General features: G+C 38.9%; 1 protein-coding gene across 5 annotated transcripts; it reads left to right on the plus strand.

Moving 5' to 3' along the window:
• Positions 1-852: 852 nt before the first annotated feature.
• LOC147338601 (homeobox-containing protein 1-like) lies at positions 853-19387 on the plus strand. Of its 5 annotated transcripts, none has more exons than XM_086309779.1 (10): positions 853-1033; positions 6628-7119; positions 8240-8325; positions 8428-8538; positions 10744-10900; positions 10987-11069; positions 11293-11388; positions 11824-11918; positions 12873-12956; positions 13057-19387. In XM_086309779.1, exons 2-10 carry the CDS (start codon positions 6629-6631, stop codon positions 13387-13389), a joined length of 1536 nt encoding a protein of 511 aa, XP_086165905.1. In that variant the 5' UTR covers positions 853-1033; position 6628; the 3' UTR covers positions 13390-19387. The 5 variants fall into 5 exon arrangements, with proteins under 5 accessions (XP_086165905.1, XP_086165937.1, XP_086165991.1 ...); XM_086309811.1 differs by having other exon boundaries at positions 11827-11918; XM_086309865.1 differs by having other exon boundaries at positions 11830-11918.
• Positions 19388-19638: the final 251 nt, after the last annotated feature.

Here is a 19638-nt window from a genome sequence, read left to right on the forward strand (position 1 = left end):
TGCCTGGCAGCTCCACCTTCAACATCTCTTATAACCAGTTTATTCACTCTTCCTGCTCTGCGCATGTTCAAGGCATCTCAGCCTTGCCTCTTTAACTTTGTCTCCAAGCAGCTCAACCTGTCAGTCTGACATACTCATTTCTAATTTTGTCCCTCCCGATCACGCCAAGGGAAAACCTTAGCATCTTCAACTCCTGCCACCTCCTGTCTTTTGTTAGTGGTACTGTCTCCAAACCATACATCATAGCAGCTCTCATTACCAACTTGTAAACCTTCCCTTTCACTCTTGCTGTTATTCTTCTGTCACACCCACTCCACCCTGCCTGCACTCTCTTCTTCACCTATCTTGTGGATTATCTGTTGCTTTGTGTTGCTTGGTTTTATGTTTAGAAAGATTAATAAAGGTACTGGTTAAACTACATAACATAGGGGGAAATATAGCATAACTTCTCACCCGTGTGAAGGTGAACAAGAACAAATGTGAGTGCAGTTCTTAAATAAGGTGTGAGACATACTGCAATGGGAAGGGAAAGGGGAGGGAGGGAAAGCAAAGAAATGCAGTGTGAGAAAAAAGGAATCTAAAACTACACAAACAGCAATGAAAATTAATACATTTAGTGAGCATAAAAAAAGTAGAACAAATGGGTAAACTGGCTCTGAACCTGTTTAGAAGTATAACCAAAAATATATGTCAGACCAAATTATTAGAAACATCCCACAGCACTGCTTCCAAGCAACAGCCCTCTGCCACTGTACTGAATCATAACTGCAGCCAGGTGTCTCTAATAAACTGGCAACTCTATTTACTGTACGTTCAGTAAACTGCGACTCCCGTCGTTCTTTGCGTCGGTGTGTCAACATGGCGCCTGTCTGCCGGACAAAAGGCGAATCTGTCTGACGGCGGATTGAAGCCCAATTAGAAGCAGAGGAGACATTTTGGGAAAACTGTCAGTGTCTGTGTGTCCCTGCGCCCCGAGGCGATAGATATATGGTAAAACAAACATCCGCGGAGGCTCTTGGACTGGAATAATAAGGTAAGTTAAGTCCTCCAGCTCCAACTACTGCTGTCTTCAAACGGTCCTGCCAGGAGCCCGATGCATTTCCTTTTTTCTGTCTGATAACTGCAAACTCCTTAAAAAATCCCCAGTGCCACCGCAGCGGTGTTTTCCCGCGGCGGTTAAGTTTCACACTATCAAAACTGATATTAGCGGTTTTGTCTGAAAAATAACGACTCGGGCTCTCATTCGGCGGGTGTGTAGTTCTCCAAGAGTCACTTAATAAAAAATAATGTCAACTTTTCCAGTTGCTGTACAATGCTCGCTAATGCGGTGCACTATGTATTCCAGCAGAGCGTCGTAATTACGCTGAATAATGAAAGTCATAATAATTGCCCTATTCTACTGTGTTTACTAGGAGTTAGTTTATAAGATGTATGCCGAATTCATGTATTGTTATCCATTATATGTAAAACGTATTAGGACATTTTCTATCGAGAAGTCAGTGTTTTCCTCGAAGCAGGAGGAAAATAAAATCCAGTTTTCTTTAACGCGATTCGGCGTTGAAGTTGACGATCTAAAGACGGACCTCTGCATCGGATTTACCTTAAGATTGGCTGTTACAGTATAACATCTGGTGACAACAGTCGACTAGTTTGTCTTGCGTTTCAGGTTTAGAGTCCAGTTAAAAAGTTTCCTACTGTAATTTAAGGACTTTGTGCATGTGCACAGCTGGCACATGTCTGCTACCAGTTCATGCCACGTCTGGATAGGACTTTAAGTAGGTCACTGGGTTCAGGAATGGTAATAGCTTTCCTAATGTCTTTGACTTTATTTGCTCTACTTGAAGAAAGAAAAGTCATAACCCACAGTGTGAAGTTTTGTTTTTGGTTTTTTTCAGGGAGACAGCTGGATTTATTTATTTATTTTTGACTGATTATTAGTTAAAAAGATCTGTAGAGTAAAACTTTAATGCCCCAAAGAGACAGGTATCCTACAGTCTCAAGAGGGAAACGTTCAAATTTTTTTTTAAGAAATAGCAGATGGAATCAGTAAGAATATGAATTCATTCTCTGAAGCTAAGTTTGGAGAGAGAGAGCAAACCTTCACCTTGGAGGTAGCATTTGCAACTCAAAGGATGCTAAGGGTTCAAAATGGTCCGTAACATTTGTTCCAGATGCTGAAGGTCACTAAGGGTGACACCAGCAATCTTGGAGCACACCTTGACAGATTTGCCACGCTTGCTTCTGTTTATAACACAAGGAGAGTGGCAAATTATAGATGATGAAAACGAGGAACTTCCTTAAAAAGAGCAACCGTTGATTTCCTTTTTTTTGTTTTTTTACATACAGCATGAATCAATCATATTAGGCACTGTTCTTGTCTGCACCTCAAAAAGGAAGTGTGTGCATATGTGTGTTTTCATGTACTCCATACAGTGCTTAGCAGGCATGAGCCAGTGCCAAATACTATTCAATTATCGGTAAATCTGTCTGTGCTTGCACACATATCCTGTTATTTATCTGCTGGTTTTGTGACAAAGACTATCAAAGCTACACACATCCATTTAAAAGCTAGACAGAGGGATATTATTTTACTGACATTGTGGCATCTTATGAAGGGCGTTTCTCTGATTTTGTTTAAATGGGGTGGCACAAAAGAAGAACAAGGCAGGAGGGGCCCACAGAAAATCAGAATATTTGATAAAAAGTAAATACAGTGCGGGAACTTGGTGCAGAAAACACTGGGAAAGATTTTTCAGTGTTTCAATGGGCGTTGTTTTGTATTAAACCGACCCTTTATTTAAGTAGGGTTATGAGTATTATTTAAGTAACACAAAGGTATTAAAGGTTTACCATCAAAATATACCGGCAGAATCGTAGACGCTATATTATCACATTACAATTATTGATTCTTTGATGTGTATATAATTTTAATGCTTTAGCTGGGGATGCTTTTAAATACTTTATATGCCACTGAGTAGCTTTATCGATAATAATACAGCATAATATCACGTAATTTATATTTTTAAAAGCTCCAGAATATTAAGTAATGCAGCTTTAAAATAAATTGTATGGAGTACAAAATGTGGCAAAGAGCATCATATTGAGTAGAAGCGCAAAAAATACTTAAAGTACAAGTACATTAAAATCCACTTCAGTAAAGTGCTAGTGTACATTTACTGGATACATCTGCTATTTCCTTATTTTAACAATGATTACAACTGTTGAAGATTACATTTGGACTGCTTTAACAAGGTACCTTGTCTGTCTGTGCTTTATCTGTGTTATCCTTTTACCAAAGTTAGTGTGGTTGCCAGACGGTGTTAACATTTTAATGGCAAACCTCAGCTGGCTGGATGAAAACCTGATATGGAAGCTACAGTTTCAAATACAGCGAATAAATGTTGGTTTCCTGCCTTAATATGGTTTACTGTTAGTGTTCTCTGCTGAAAGGAAAGGTGGATTTTTGGTGGCATTCACTCATGTCTGCTAGGCATTGTTAATTGACCTCTATCTGATTACTTTCTCATTTGCCTCCTCATCACATGTTGTCACATGTTTAAAATTCTGTCTGTCTGTTCCTGACTTTGCAGAGAAGTAATACAACAAGTAGAAAAAAATCTGTGTTAGCTAAAACTTTTTGTGAGGTTTCTTTTTTTTTTTTTTTAAACCTCTTAAAGTCCCGCTGGCAACCAGTGATCAGGTTAGGGTTAGATTCAGAGCTGCTCTTTGCATTTTGTAACTTTAATTAGAAAAGAAAAGCTATAGTCAATGCAAGAGTCTTCTATTCTTCCTGAAATTATGCTTCTTTGTTATGTAACTAAAATGCAATGCCAACCCTGGTGCTGCACCTGAGCAGTTCACTGTTGACCCGCTGGATGTTAAGAGAGGTTCAGTTTGAGACTTTAAAGCCAGACTTTGATGAGTTCTTCTAGTTTGCACTTACAGTACATGAAATCTTTGAAAATGCCTTGACTGGATCTTTCTTTGTTTAAAAGTGGAATAAATATAAAAATCTAAAGTCAGTCCTTGGCTTCATTTTTTTGGTAATCTTCCATTGTTAATGTTAATCTTAGGTTACAAACTGAGGTTGAATCTCCAGAATGTGAAGGTTCAGATGTTTTTAGTTAGAAGCTTCTTCAACCTTTTTCTTTTAAAGCTGTTTTAGTCAGCATGTCTTCCTCGGTTGGACCCCACGTCTCCTCCAGTTTCATGTGGATTAGTGATATTACACCTAAAAATTTTTCACTCTTAAATGCTGGACTTTATCTGTCCTTAATTGTCCTTTCTCACATGGGGCACGTGGCACTATATAGTTGCTCCAGAAGCGTTGTCACTACTGGCAGTCCTGGTTCAGGTGAGGGTGATGCCTGGGTGGAGCGTGTAGGAGGGCGCCCACTCGCTCTCTCCAAATTCTCCAGACAATTACTCTTTTTAATTTCTCATACAGGCGCAATGGGATGTCGCAAGGACTTTGCACTAGGGAGCTGGCAAGTTAAAGAGTTTTTAATGCTCAATTTGATTGAGTCGGACATTTACGTTCTCACTTACAGCTCCGCTGAGTAATGAGGAGAACAAGTGCAGCGCTGCAGTGAATGTGTGAAAGACAGTTCCCCTCAAAATAAACATCTATTTTTAGTATGCACAAAGATCAACTGATTTACCAGTGGTACTTGGTGTTAAGGCATATTGTAAAGAATACAGATGTTTCCTTTTGTGTTGAATTTGTGTTAGAAGTAAAAAAATAAATAAATAAAAAACAGCCAAGTAAAGCAAACAGACTGTGAAACAACTGAAGATATGTTTGATTTTTGAATACGCATAACAAAATGTTGCACAGGTGATCGCGATCAGTGATTATCAAATTAAATGAAGTATATAAATAGTTTAGATAATCATTTTTGTGGTAACGTTTTCTTTATTGATCTTGTGTATCAGTCTAACTTCAGTATGAGTCATCCTCTGCAGCAGGGAGGGAAAGTATGAAGCTTTGCTGCCTGAAATGTAAATTTTTCTTGGCATTCTTCCCAAGATGCAAACACACACTCACCCGCAACCTCCCTCTCTTATATCTGTACGTGTTGATATGCCTGCTGACTTTGATTTTCTGCTGTGGCCTGTTTTTCTTCTCTGCGCCAGAAAGAAAAGCACTGAGACAGATGTTTTATCTCTTATTTCTCTGTTTATCTTCCTCGCTTGCTCTCCCGCTTTCCTCCCTCGGTTCAGCCTTGTGACTGTTATGACAGTTTTTTTCAGAAGTGACAAATTCACTGTGCAGTTATAGATAAGAATTAAAATTTAATGCGCCAGGGCTGCATTGAGGGGGGAATGCATTTGATTTAAAAATCATACAATAGCACACAGTGAATTGGGTGAATAACATATTTGTGTAACTTTAAAATGATTAGAGGAACCAAAAGCTCATCAGCTGTAATAAAATGCTTATTAAATGTGTAGGAATGCGCTTCATATCTGGACAGCAGCTGCTGAGTGGTGACGTCTTAGTGTGTGTGTGTGTGTGTGTGTGTGTGTGTGTGTGTGTGTGTGTGTGTGTGTGTGTGTGTGTTGTAAATCTGCAGGCAGGAAGTTACCAGATGTGACTATACTGGCATTTTTTTTCTGTGATTCTTTCAGATGTGAAGCTCATTGTGCAGAAAAAAGTCTGCAATGAGCTAAAAACTAGTGATTTTCATTTTGTTTCATAAAACTTGCACTATTTATGGAAAGCATTTATTTTTCTGACTAGTCATTTCAAGGTATGCATTTTTTAAACACCTCTAAAGTGTTTAGTTCTGTTGTCAGTACATAGAAGCACTACGCATGCCTGCATTGCAAACACTTCACAGCAGTCATGAGGATAGTGTTACTGTGCAGTGGGCACTGATTACTGTCAGCTAGAGGTGGGCGATATAGCCTCAAAATTATGTCACAATATTTCGTGAAAATGTGCAATAATGGTGTTTTTCATCATGTTAAAAAATACTGAACAGTGTTTTGTTGATGCTTGTAGCTTGCTGGCAACAGCATATAGAAGTGTACCCAAATAAAGGGCGTTTTCAATCTCTCTTATCCAGTGAGCTGCTATCACTGATGACACACTACCTAATCCAAAGTGTGAATCTATTGAAGCAAGCTACCAGCAGCAGCAGGGCATTATAGTGCAATAGTGATGACACAGCATTATATGCAGTGACATGGCATAAGTCAAATGTAAGCCAGTGTTTTTTCTTTTCTTTTTTAGTGTTTTCTCTGGAGATTTTAAATATAAACTAAATGCTTAACACTTTAGTTTAACCAGAACTGCATCAGTTATTTCCATCTGCCATTTGCTCTTCCCGTCATATGGAGTTCAACTGGCAATGCTTGGTTAATTCATTTGTTTACATTTGGATTGCACATCACGGACTACCAGCATCTCTCCTTCCTAGACTGGTTGTTTGTTTGTTGTTTTCACCTTCAGCTGAAACAGTTTTCTTGCTTTTGTTGGAGGTTGTTGAAATAAGGGACTGTAAATGCATGGCGTTGCTATAGCAAAGGTATTGCAATATGACACTTTTATATTATGTTAAAATTTATACCAGTGTTAGCTCAGACAACTCTACTAAACAGTTTTAAAATAATCTCGTACAGGATGTTCCAGCAGTGTGAGGAGCCTCGCTTCACCATCGAGCAAATTGACCTCCTCCAGAGGCTACGGAGGACGGGCATCACCCAGGCAGAGGTTCTCCATGCTCTGGACACCCTGGATCACCTGGATCGGCAGCATGGGCACAAGTTGACCCATAAACCTTCCTATATGCCACCTTCGTCTTCCAGCACTGTCGCCGCCTCTTCTTCCATGACTTCTACCGCCACTCAGACAAGTTTTCCCAACAACCGCCTCTCATTGTCCCCTAATAACAACTTTGACACCACCTCCCCACCTCTGCCTGTTCCGGTAGCCTCACCTAATACCATAACAGCAGTAGTGCCAAACGGTTTGGTTGCCGTTACCAATGGGAAGCTTTCACCACCCCGGTTTCCTCTTGGGGTGGTTAGCGCTACTGTAACCACACCAGGGTATGCGTTTGAAGCTAGTGAAGAGGACATAGACGTTGATGAAAAGGTGGAGGACTTGATGAGGTAAGAACAGCCCTTTAAATGGCAGGTAAAACGAGGGCACACCAGCTAAGAGCAGATTAGATGTTCTAGAAAGTTATTTTGGAGGTTGTTTTTCAGGGTGTGCATTCAGACAACAAGATTAGGAAACAGCTTTTTTTTATTGTTTTAATTTGTATTAAATGTTGACTACAAGAGACAGCAATGATTTTATTTCCCTTTACAGGACTCACAAAGGTGATATTTCTGGTTTATTGGAAGGGTTAGTTTGAATGAAAGACTTCAAGGCTGAGGAGAAACTGGCTAGTTTGCCAGATCTACATCTAGCAATCATAAAGCACAGCAGACAAGTGCTTTGTCAAGTGTTTTAGTCTGGTACTCCATGCCGTAAATGCCAGTAGACCAGCCTTCCCTTGATTCAATAATATAACACCTAGAAATTTTTTTTTTTTTATAAAATAGTTTTACCGGTATTTTTGAAATACATACATGTAATACTTGCATGTACACTCAATTGGAAAAGTCAGCATAGGAGGAACCTGCATGTATGATATTTTGATAGTCAGCCCTGGTAATGAGTGACGGAAAAGGGACTCTTGCCAACCAACTGCATTTAGTGCTACAAAGATTATAACACTATTTTCTTTAGTTTACTGCAAAAACAATAATAATTTGGAATTCAGATAGGTGCATGTTGCTTTTAAAGACACATGTACAGTAATTTGCAGCAGCAGAGGGTATGTGTTAATACAGAGGGTCCTGATTCCTGACAAGGCTGCTTGTAGCTCACTCTGAATATGAATATGATGCGATGATTGCTGCCAAACAAATACTCACACATACAAAATGAACACAAGTACACACATCCAGTCTAGTGCCTCTCATCTGTAGTCTGCAGCCAGACGGCAGCAATCAGCAGTATTGATTTGAAGATGTGTGAAAATGAAATCAAAGGAGAAGGAGAGCAAGGAATATTACAGCAGCACACATTCAGGTACAACAGCCTGTAATGTATATTTGAACTGCAGACAGTTATATCTGGTATAAGAATAGTGATTGTTGTGTTGCCGTGTGTTAATTAATATCAGGCTTGTAATGTTGAAAATTTAAATGTGTTGTACCTTTTTCTTCTCCCTTCTTGTAGGAGGGACAGTGCTGTGATCAAGGAAGAGATTAAATCCTTCCTGGCGAACCGACGTATATCCCAGGCTGTGGTTGCTCAGGTAACAGGTGAGTATAAATTGAATCTGTTTGGTAAAACACAAGCAGAAATGTTGGTGTGTGAACAAGCACCAGACCCCCACAAGTGTGACTCTGGTCCCGCTCCTCCAGGGATCAGTCAGAGCCGGATCTCCCACTGGCTCCTACAGCAGGGATCGGACCTCAGCGAGCAGAAGAAGCGAGCGTTCTTCCGCTGGTACCAGCTGGAGAAGACCAATCCTGGTAACAACTAATTTCTCCAACAGCTCCACATTTCTCATAAAACTTTTCTGTAACTTTTCCACCTGTGGGAAAAATACTGTAAAATAAAACAGTAGGAGGGAGTTTTTTAATAACTAGTGTGCTGCTTTGAGTGTGTGACTCACTGTGTTGTCTTTTTTTTTTTTTTTTTTTTTATAGCAAGAGCGAAAGATTTTTTTTATTTTTTAGGCTTAATCAGAATCAGAGATGTTTAGACACGAGTCAACAACTAATATTGAATATTTAAAATTACAAAAGAAGCTTACAGCCAGTAATAGATCAATAATAAATAATAAGACTTTGGATTAAAAGGTTCACAGCAAAAACAAAAAAATTGACAAATACAATTAATTGAGAGACAAAACTGGTAAAGACAGAAGACGACAAATTTAAATTGAACAATTACTAAAGCATTCACTCTAAAGGGAGCATTGTAATGAATTCCAGGTGGTCTAAGCATAGAAGAGTTCTGCCAAGCCCAGACAACTTGTGGGACTTGCATTGATAGATAGTATCCGTGTAAATTCTTTTGTAAGAAAAGAAAACTTGGTTTTTTTTTGTTGTTTTTTTACATTTTAGGAATCTTGAGAAGGCTACAGTTATGGAAACAAAGTGTGGAATAAACAATGGCTACATTGTGTTAAACATGGGATCAGCATATTGGAATGTACAGAATGGAAAAACAGTGGAGTCTACTTCTAGTTAGCACGTGACCTCCCTATAGGGAAAACAAACTGTCGTGGTGCTTCTTCCAGATATTATGACTCTTATCTGCCTTATTAGCTTGTTACTCTATAAAGTACTGATTCCCAGTCGGTCTGAAAAAAAATACAACTTAAGAATTAAGAATGTAGTTGACCTGTCCCTGAAAGCAGGTTCAACAAACTCTGTCATCAACTCAGTTTCCCATTCCAGAAAGGCTGATCACAGTAAGTTCAAACAACTCTGAGCATGTCCACCGTCAGTTAAGCGTGTGCGTGAGTAGAGACAGTAAGCCATCATCAATATGCCAATACCAGGATTCACCATGGCAACGGGTAAATACAGAGCGGAGCTTTCATTTTAATCCGGTGGAGGAATATGATTATGTTTCAGTGTGGGCCATGATGTTTATCTTTATAAATACAAGACAGGAGAAAGGAAACATTTTAATTAGTTTGGCCCACAATATACATTTTGTTTAAACGGTTTCTGGTCATCATCACCCAACTTGAATTTTCATTGGATGAAACTGGAATTTTACATTTGACTTTTATATCAAGTTTTTCTTACCTAATCTAATCAGGTGCAACCTGACAGGGATAAAATGTCTGTGACAGAAACTGGAGATAAAATTCTGGGAAAATGGACACAGGTTACTTATTTGCCTGTGCTATTAGTTACACAGTAAAACAACAGACTCTGGCACATTTCCGCTGTCAAAAGGAAGTTTTTATTGAATGAAAAAATGTTTTTTGAATAGTTTCTGACCAGCAGTGGGCTGAAACAAAGTTATGTTTTATGGTGGAGTTCATTATTTCTGCCATTACTGGGTAAGAAATGCCTAATAAGATTTACAAAAAGTCTTCTTTAATGTTTTTCAGTATAAGCATTTATAATTTGGGCACTCTTACAACCATAGCAGAGATCTTTGTAAGGAGTTACAATTACTAAGTGTTAAGCGATAGTAGCTGTTTCAAGTTATAACATATGTTAACATTAATGTAAACATATTAAAAGAAATGTGTAAGTTTTATAGAGCTATCTACATGCTAATCAGCTAGATTTGAGATATTTCAAACAGATCAGATGACTGGATCTAAATTGGATACAGATCCTGGAGCGGCTTGAATCCATGTTCCTCTCTGCAGCTGCATATTGAAAAATAAATGCTTTAAAATATATTTAGTTCAGAATGTTAAAGTCCTTTCAGCCTCGTCTAAGTTAGAAATTAGTTATTCACATCATCACCACCTCTGACTGACATTTTTCTATCAATGTGACCAACTATGACATATAAGTTAGTGATCATTAATCAGTGTATTATGTGTCTAAAGATTTATACAGAGACAAAAGTTTGATTTAGACAAGGATTGCTGTGGTAATGTACAGTAAATGCTTCCAATGGCACGAAACTGACTTCCAGAACCTACTAATTTACAGAACCTAGTAAATCTCATTGATCTTTTGTCATGTTTGATGCTCCAGGTGCTACTCTGGCAATGCGAGCCACCCCCATACCACTGGAGGAGGTGATGGACTGGAATCAAGCTCCTCCTACATTTGGTTCGGCCACCGGGGGCTTCCGTCTGCGACGAGGGAGCAGATTTACCTGGAGGAAGGAGTGTCTGGCTGTCATGGAGGGGTAAGGATGAGGAGGGGTACTGATGTAGAATTGTAGAACTGATGTAAGAAGAATTGAAAGTAACAAAGTGCAATGTGTATCTGCAGCTATTTCAATGATAACCAGTATCCCGATGAAGCCAAGAGAGAGGAGATTGCCACTGCCTGCAATGCTGTCATACAGAAACCAGGTACAGTCTTACTGGCGAAAGGTTGTGAATTGCATCCCAAATTAAGTATTAGTGATTGGGGAAACAAATTATTAGATTTGCTATTTAGTATAAATATGTTAACTACTTCTTTGGCTTAATATGTATTTATTAATTAGAAGAACTGCAGGATCCCAAACTTAATTTTTCTAACTGCATTGTAAAGCTAGTTATGTCCTAGACTGTGTGTGTGTGTGTTTTACAGGAAAGAAGCTGTCTGATTTGGAGAGGGTAACATCCCTGAAGGTCTACAACTGGTTTGCGAACCGCCGCAAAGATATCAAGAGGCGTGCTAATATTGGTAATGTCTACGTCTGTATTTGTGTGTGTGTGTGTGTGTGTGTGTGGGAGTGAAAGAGAGATACACGTTAGATGTTGTATACTACACTATGGTTTGGTGTAAATAAATAAAGAACCCACAGGAAATCACTTGTGCTGTATCTATGTGCTTAAGAGCATTATGTGCAAGTAGCACGCACAAGAGCTTGTGTTTCACTTTAACAGAAATCCTAATTGTGTGAGGTTCTTTTTCTGTGTCACCCAGTTCACACTAGTATTGCTGGTCATCACAATAGACAGTGTTAAATTTCTCGCACACCTGAAGAGGAAACAGGATGTTGTTTTCTTTCCGAGAAGAGCAGCTTCTGAATAGTTGAATCACTGTTGTCCTTATTTTGAGTGTGTTGCTGTTTTGTAGCTGAGTCGATATGCTATGATGACGTTTGTGTTTTTGAAGAAGCAGCCATCTTGGAGAGTCATGGCATCGAGGTTCAGAGTCCAGGAGGTCAGTCCAACAGCGACGACGTGGATGGCAACGACTTCCCTGACCAGGTAAACTATATACGTGAATTCCTACATCTTAATGTCTGAACATAGAAACACAAACCCCCTAAAAAGAACAAAGCAGGAACTCTGTATTTTTAAAGTTAATTGCCTCTCTGATTTTCCCCATGAGAACTGTCCTGGTCTCCATAATTGTTTTTCAAGGGGCTCGGCATAACCTCAATAAGCCATTGTTATTAATGACACCCACAGCTGTTGCTGTTGTGATTATGTTGCTCACTTGTGCACAGCTTGTGTTTGTGCTAGATTTTTGCTTCTCAACACTTGTGTTGGACTGTTGTATGTACCATATATCTTGTGCCTTCAACAACTCTGTATCACTACAATGACAACTGTCACAATGTTGACTATTTATGTAGAAAGCATGTAGCAGTTCTGCGTCTTTGCTCTGTAAATCTGTGGATGATTAGTTTGTAACGTTAGCAAATTACTTGATCAGCCCAAAGCCTTTGGATCAAATGGTCTACCTGATCCTTTCAAGGCAGTGTTCTCCCACATGAAACCAATTGCATGTAATCAGTGCTACAGGGACACTACATTTAGCAAGTATTTGCAGAAGAAAGAAAGTTCAGGGTCGGATTTGGTCTTGAAAACTGAAATGTTTGTCACAGTCCTTCGAACAGAAATCACTCCACAGATTGTTAGAGACAACAGAGTGTTGACGATCTTCTTTATTTACAGTCGGTCAATACTTAGGGAATAAAAAGTGTTTGACACATGAAAAAATAGCAAAACACAAATGTAACTCGCTCGTATTGCTCCAATATGAGGAGAAATCTCTCCGATAAGTCGACTTAGCGTGGGAATTTGTTCATAGTGCTTGTATGTTTAATAAAAATTAATGTTTGGCCCCAGTGTGTGAATGATCAAAATCACAGAAATATATGGTGACACCGATAACTTGCCTCTGCCTTGTATAACTTGTTTGCTGGTTTTTCACAGGGCTGTGAGGTGTCCTTATTTGATAAGAGACCTTCAGCAAGGCAGTTCAGTTTCAGTCGAGCTGACCTGTCCTCTCCAACCCAGGTACAGCTGGAGCACATCTACACCCGCCTTACATTTATCAGCGATTCCACACGGAGCTACAGATCCACTCAACCTTCTTTTTTCTTATCCCCTCACTCAGGTTCCCACACTGCTTCCGAGCTGGTTTTCTGCCCTGGGTAGAGGGGGCGTGTCTGGACAGAGGGCCGCATCTCTTATTGGTCGCTCCCTAATATCAGGCGCGGTTCCTCAGATGGAAGGTTCCAGACTAACAGGTGTTTCCTGGTCCCCTCCTTCCCCCTCTCTCCAGGACGAGCCCACAGTTCACAGTGCCCTGTCCGAGGCCCAGGATCCAGTCAGTTTGGAGAAGGCGGCGGCAGTGAGTGACAGCAGCCCGGTGGTAACCAATCAGGGGGATGGCGCAGGGTGCAGCGTGGGGAATGACATCAAGACGGAGACTCTGGAGGACGACTGAAAGGAGGGGCAGATATCACAGCTGTCAGAGCGATAAACAGGTGTCATTATATGCAAGCAGATTTTATAGGAATGTAATAATAAGTGGAAAAAAAATGACCAAAAGTCGTGTAAAGTCCAACCCTGAGATACCTCCCAACCCTACCTCCAACCACCAACCTGCTCTGCTACGCTCGTATAGGCATTATTATTGTATTATAATTATAATATTAACAATAAGCTTTTATTTGTTAGTGTTCCCCAGCAACCTGTGGAAAATTTAAAATGTACCTAAAAACAAATTCAGCAAAGAAAGTGAAATAGGACGCACCTATAAGGGAACACATGCTGTAGCTGTCCGTTTTCTTTGTTGATTGTTTATGTTGAGGCATTTTAAATCTTCCATAGAAGGCTGATAAACAGGACTTTCATGCATTGTGCAGATTTTCTTGGAAAACTGCTTTTTTTTTTCACAGCAGGACAACACTGTATTTGACATGGAATTCCAAACATTTCAGGGTCTTGCACTGTGATCACAACACAACTTAACAGCCTCAAAAGATAAATGCGTTCATTTTAGTTTATATTAACTGATAGTTATAAAGTGTTGCAGCACATTTCATCACAGTTCTTTATATTTAAAATTTTATATTTAATCTTAGGGTAACAGCATATAAGTAATCTGTCTCTGGGCCCAAAATGTCTGAAAAATGTTTAAGGAAAAAAAAGAGAGAAAAACAGTATGAGCCTCCCCTGCCTGATAAGATAAACTCAATGTGTAGAAGCAGCAAAGGCCATAATGATTGAAACACCGATAATGCAATTTTATCATTACTAAATCTTTCAGAATTTATTGTTTTTACTTGTATTCAGATTTTACTTGTATTCGTGTGGTTACTTATATGCTGCAAGTTTATATTGAAAATTCAGCCGCCTAAGGTTTTCAGGCACTAATTTGGACTTAAATGTGATTTATTTCTATTTACAATAGTGAAATTACCCTTTATAAATATTTAAATACTGTGAATTTAGTAGCGTTTAAACTAATTAGGGCCTCAGTTTCCAGTGAGAATTTAAATCCTGTATGGCTTTACTTTGCTTCCAAATCAATAACAAGTTTGTTTGTTTTTTTTATTTCATTTTTTTGTTTTGTTTTGTTTTGAGAGAGTTGTATGAAAACTAGAAACCTGGGCGTCCTTGTGACCGGGTGACGTTTATTCATTCGTACCCAGTTACCTGCTGGATTATATAATTAATAATCAACACATATCATTCAGCTGAGAGGAAGTCAGTAGTGTCAAAAAGCTGTTTAAATACTAAAGATTAAAATGTAAAGTGAATAAATACAGATGGGTGATAAATTAAAGGAAACTGAACCACTTAACTGAAACTGAACCTACAGTGTTAGGATCCAGTTTGGGCCTGTTTGTCCCTGTAGAGGGAAAGGTCACAATAACTCTACTTCCCTAATAAGGGCGTTCTCTTCCAGGCTGGCAGTGCATTGTATCTTTAGGCATGCAGTCTGCATATAGCTTTCAGACGTGCTTTAAGTTTTTCTAAACATGGTCTATCTTTTGATTTTCATTTTTTTTTTTAAATGGTTATCTTTTGAGGTGAAAAAGCAAGTATGTTTGGTGTTAATGTCACTGGCTGGAGGCCATTGATTGGTAAACATTTGGTGCTTGGAAAGCAGCTGTGGCTGAGAGAGCCATTCATAAACTGATTGGAAGATTAGTGGTTCAGTTTGCACGTTGAATTGTCCTTGGGCAAGATGCTGAACCCCATATTAACACATTTGAGATGTTCAATACGGGTGCTGATATGATAGTTAGTAATGTAAAAAACCTGATATTCCGACTATATTGGCCCATATGTTTTTTCTTTCTCTAACATTTGTTGTGTAGCTATTTATTTACTTGTTTACACTCTGGTTTTTGTGTTTGCATTGTACCAAACGTAGACATTTGAAACGTGTTTGCTGTTGTAAGTGCTGATGCAATAGATCGGTAAGTGGCTAATATCATTGCCCCCGATGTATCTATCAGAGCGCGAGTGTTTGCACCATATTCTTAAAGGCCCATAGTATGCAAGCACTATATGAATACAGGTCTATTTAACGTTCACCAGTTTGGCAGTGTTGGGTTGTGCTTATTTTGTGTGAGCCGATGAACAGAAAAAAATGAGCCAAGAAAACAACTTTTGAAAACAGAAAGCAGACTCTTGTAAGCTGTGAAGTCACCAGACTGTCACCAGAATTACACTCACTTGGGCACCTATGGGAGAATGTGGGCTAGTTAGAGAGGACTCTGAAAACACCAAATGAGGGAATATGTTTTGGAGGAATGCTGTTCATCCCTGTAGTAGAGTTTTAGAAATTTGGAGAATCACTGAATTTCCAGTGCATGAAGGGCCAACACCTTGACACGACATTGGGTTTTTCCTTTAATTTGTTACCCATCTTTCTAATATGTGTGTGTGTGCGTAGACACACAGACTACTTAAATACAGTATATCTATCCAAATCCATTTCTTTGTACACTATATAGACATATTAGCTTCAAATGAGAGAAACTATCAGTATGAGTCTTATCATGTTGGTGAAAGACGAGTGAAACATTAGCCAAAGTATTAAGTTTTAAAATTTTGTGTATTTTCTGAGTGTATGATAATCATGGATGAAACTGTGTGTTTGAGATATGCTAATCAAAGACGCATCAGATGTGTTAAAAACTATTTCAAGCAAATGCATCATTTTTATATTCTTTTTCAGGTATATCTGTGTTTGTGCTCGATATGCCATGTGTTCAAAACACACACTGTCACTTTTAAGCTGTATTTTCATTTTGAATGACACTTAATTTGTTTATGGTGCTTTGAGTCCTTGTTGATATATTTCACTAGTCACTAAGACTGACTGACAGGCCAGAGGAGGTTATTTCTTTTGAAATCACCATAAGAAGAAATCTCCTTTAATAATTAAAAAACCAAGTAAATATTTGAGGTAAAATTGAGGATATTTAAGGTTAGTACAGCCATTGTAGAAGTATTTTTAAAAGCTGAAGGCATGGAAGCGTCTAATAAGCCATAATTTAACTGTCTAAGTCAGATACACTCCTTGGTCTTCACATGTGGGTTCAAAACACCCAAGACAATAATGGCGAAGAAGTCCAGATGTGGGTGACGTCACAGCGATGCCGTCTTTACTAAACTGCTCGTGGTTCATATTGTTAAAGCTCCAGAACCCTAAAATAATTTCCAGATCAGTTTTGTAGTGAATACAAAATCATCCACCGGTCAAAAGTGAGTAAGGGCTCTGGGGCTTTTGGTTTAAACGCCGTCCTAGTCATGCACTCCCAAAATGTTCTGCACACTAAGCACCGTGCTCGGAGCGTTTCAACTACACTAACAGAAATGCCATAGTGATCCAAGCTTTGTACGTACGTCCTGTTCCACCAGAGTCAAGGAGGAGACATGGCTCCTCAGCTGCTTAATGTTCCGCTGATGAACATTAAGATAATTGAAAGATATACGGTCACAAGTATGTCTGAAGGATCCAGGATTTTAACTGAAGATTTTGACAAAATTTTGACTCTGGCTTTGGCTGAAAATGAGCTCAAGTTTGTAGGCGAGAAAAGCAAAACAATGGGTTAAAACACGCTAAAAAAAAGTAAGGATGACTGCAGTCTCCAGTATGAGCAACACGCACACAGACAGACACTTACTAACCTTTAAAACAAAATAAAAAAAAGTGAGTGCAGCTCAGTGGGGGATCACTGCTGACACTATCATTCAACACTATCAGTCCAGCTCTTACATTTGCTTACCTTTTACAGCTGACACTAAAACCTTCTCAAAGGCTAAAACATTAATAATACTACAGTGCAGTGTAACACTTGATAGAAACCTAAATGCTTATGAAGGTGCAGCACACCTCAGCTTCATGCTTAAGTGCCTCATTTTTCTCAGCGCACTAACAGAGGATCAGTGCATGAAGAAGACTTCTACAATGGCTGTACATTTTTAACCGTACTAATGCAGGCGAGTTAATAACATGATGTTCTGTTACACTAAAGCGGCTTCATTCAAACCGGTTCATCGTCACCAGGTGCTTTACAGGCTAAGCTACTAGTTCAGAGTTTAAAAACTCAACATATATACCTCGCTCCCTCCCATTCAGCTATAAGCTACTCCCCGCAGGTTTGTTCACAGCTGCTTCAATGTGAATCAAAGCTTCAAACTAACTGTCGAGCTGATTTGTGTCAGTCCCGTCTGGATCAAACTGTGACAAGGCCGTAAAGATGATTCACGCTGGCTGACAACAGAAGCGTCAGCGGCTTTTCAAAAGGGAAATTTCTCCTCAAACTAGAGCCAGTAAATATCACGTTTAAAGGGAATTTACTCATTTATGAGCTCCAACGTCCACCAGGGTCCATAAAATACGAAATAGTCTCTCTGTCATTCTGGTGGATTTCAGTGTTTCGGGCTAAATGTCTGAGAAACTTTGTTGCATGGTGGAGGATTTCTTTAATTGTGCGGCAGCAGAGCTGTCCTGGGTGTCTTTGCTTTAAGCATTTGAGACTTTATTAGTCAGTTATGTAGCTTTCTGTCATTTAATGATTTACACCAAAATTTACAAACCCATCAAAGGGTTACAGATCGTTTTTTATTTAGTTTTTTTCTTTTTAATCTGCTAAGCAGAAGCCTTTCTGAAATGAATCTATGGATTCATTTAGGCCATTGTGCTATTTTGAGATTATTCTTTTTTGCCTTCATGGTCTTCTCATGACATTGCATTTTGGAGGTCTGAAGCAGCCAGTTAGTGTGAGTTTGTGTCATTTTAGCTATTTTGTACATAAGAAAAAGGGAAAGAAAACTGCAAATGAAAAATAAAGGCAAGGTCACAGTCTTAGTTTGATTACCCATCGCGGTCTATTAAAACGATTGGATAGATAAATCTGAGGTGGATCTGTGTCAATAATTTGTTAAGCACCACCAGGAGACCTTACAAAAGTGAGAGTAAACACTGATTTAAACGTTAAGAAATAAGCTAAATCTTCTTACATAAAGAACCCATATTTGCTTCTAATAACAGAAACCTCAGTCTTTTCTGGTGTTTACTGTGCTTTTGTTTGTCTGTTTTGATCTAAATGGACTCTTTTTGTGCCAGAAACTGCCTAATACAGTTAAAGTTCTCATAAAATAAAAAGCAGTAGGACAGAAACAGAAAAGCCTTTGCTCGTGCTGCGTGTTTCCATCTGCCTTCAGTCCTCTGTTGCCTTGTTGAACTGTTTTTCTTTGTTTGTTTGTTTTTTGGAACATCTACCTGTGCATATGTTTGGCACTGACTACACCTTGACTCGTCTTTACCTGTGCCATATCCCGCCGTCACTTTGGCCGGTGGTCCACATAGTACAGCAAATACTTTATTCAACAGGAAAGTTTGGATGTGCGATGCTTCCTTTAACAAAATCAGGGTGCATGTTAAGGTTGAGACTGATGCCTCTCATGTGAGGTGCTTTCATTCCTCCTTCATTGCTCAGTGTTGTGATATGCAGTTTCACGTTTAAAGAGTTAAAAAAAAAAAATCTGTTTTTTGGGGTTTTTTTTTTTTTTTTTAAATTAAGGTGAAAAACACATCTATCATCCATGTGGTCAACGTGAAATGGAGACGCTCCGGTGTTGATGTTCTCATGTAATCAGCCAGGAGGAAAACAAGCAGTGGTTGCCATTTCACTGTGGCAATAAGCTCTTCAATAAATCTCTGTAAAATGAAAAATATCAAACCTCAGCAGGATCTTTGTTGTATCAGTTTAAATTGATTTTTCTTTGTTTATTTGCTTCTTTTCTATTTCAGGATTTAGTGCCTTTTTTGGACAGTAGACTGTTCTGTAATCGCTATGTAGAAACTCTACATAGGCCTTTTGTTACTTTTTCATCTGTTGGATAAACCTTATGTTATATTTAAGGTGTGTTTTTATTGATATTCTATTTACAAGGGAATAAAAACTGATCAGACTCCATCAGTGTGCTGCTGTGCTTTCTTTACCTGCACATCTCACTACAGAATATTTAAGGCATTTGAGACTTTGGATGAAATCTCCGGTAACTAGTGAGCAAACTAAGATATAAATGCGTTCAAGTCATCAGGTTTGACCTGAGTGCCTGCTCTTGTCACTATACAGTCTGAAAATAAAACCAGCACAAGTAAAAGAATTTGACATCCAAATAAGGTCATCTGCTTCCTGAGGGCCAAGAGGTTGTGATTAGATTT

The sequence above is a fragment of the Aulonocara sp. 'chitande type north' Nkhata Bay genome, linkage group LG1 (assembly GCF_057382095.1).
Source record: "Aulonocara sp. 'chitande type north' Nkhata Bay isolate Kocher_YH1m ecotype deep benthic linkage group LG1, A_spYH_male_GT1.1, whole genome shotgun sequence".
In the NCBI taxonomy this organism is placed as follows: Eukaryota; Metazoa; Chordata; class Actinopteri; order Cichliformes; family Cichlidae; genus Aulonocara; species Aulonocara sp. 'chitande type north' Nkhata Bay.

Coding starts and splice junctions, on each gene's coding strand:
- LOC147338601 (XM_086309665.1), top strand. CDS start 6,629: ATGTTCCAGCAGTGTGAGGAGCCTCGCTTCACCATCGAGCAAATTGAC. Junction 8,539..10,743: donor GCTGGAGAAGACCAATCCTG/GTAACAACTAAT, acceptor TTGATGCTCCAG/GTGCTACTCTGGCAATGCGA. Junction 11,919..12,872: donor GCAACGACTTCCCTGACCAG/GTAAACTATATA, acceptor GGTTTTTCACAG/GGCTGTGAGGTGTCCTTATT.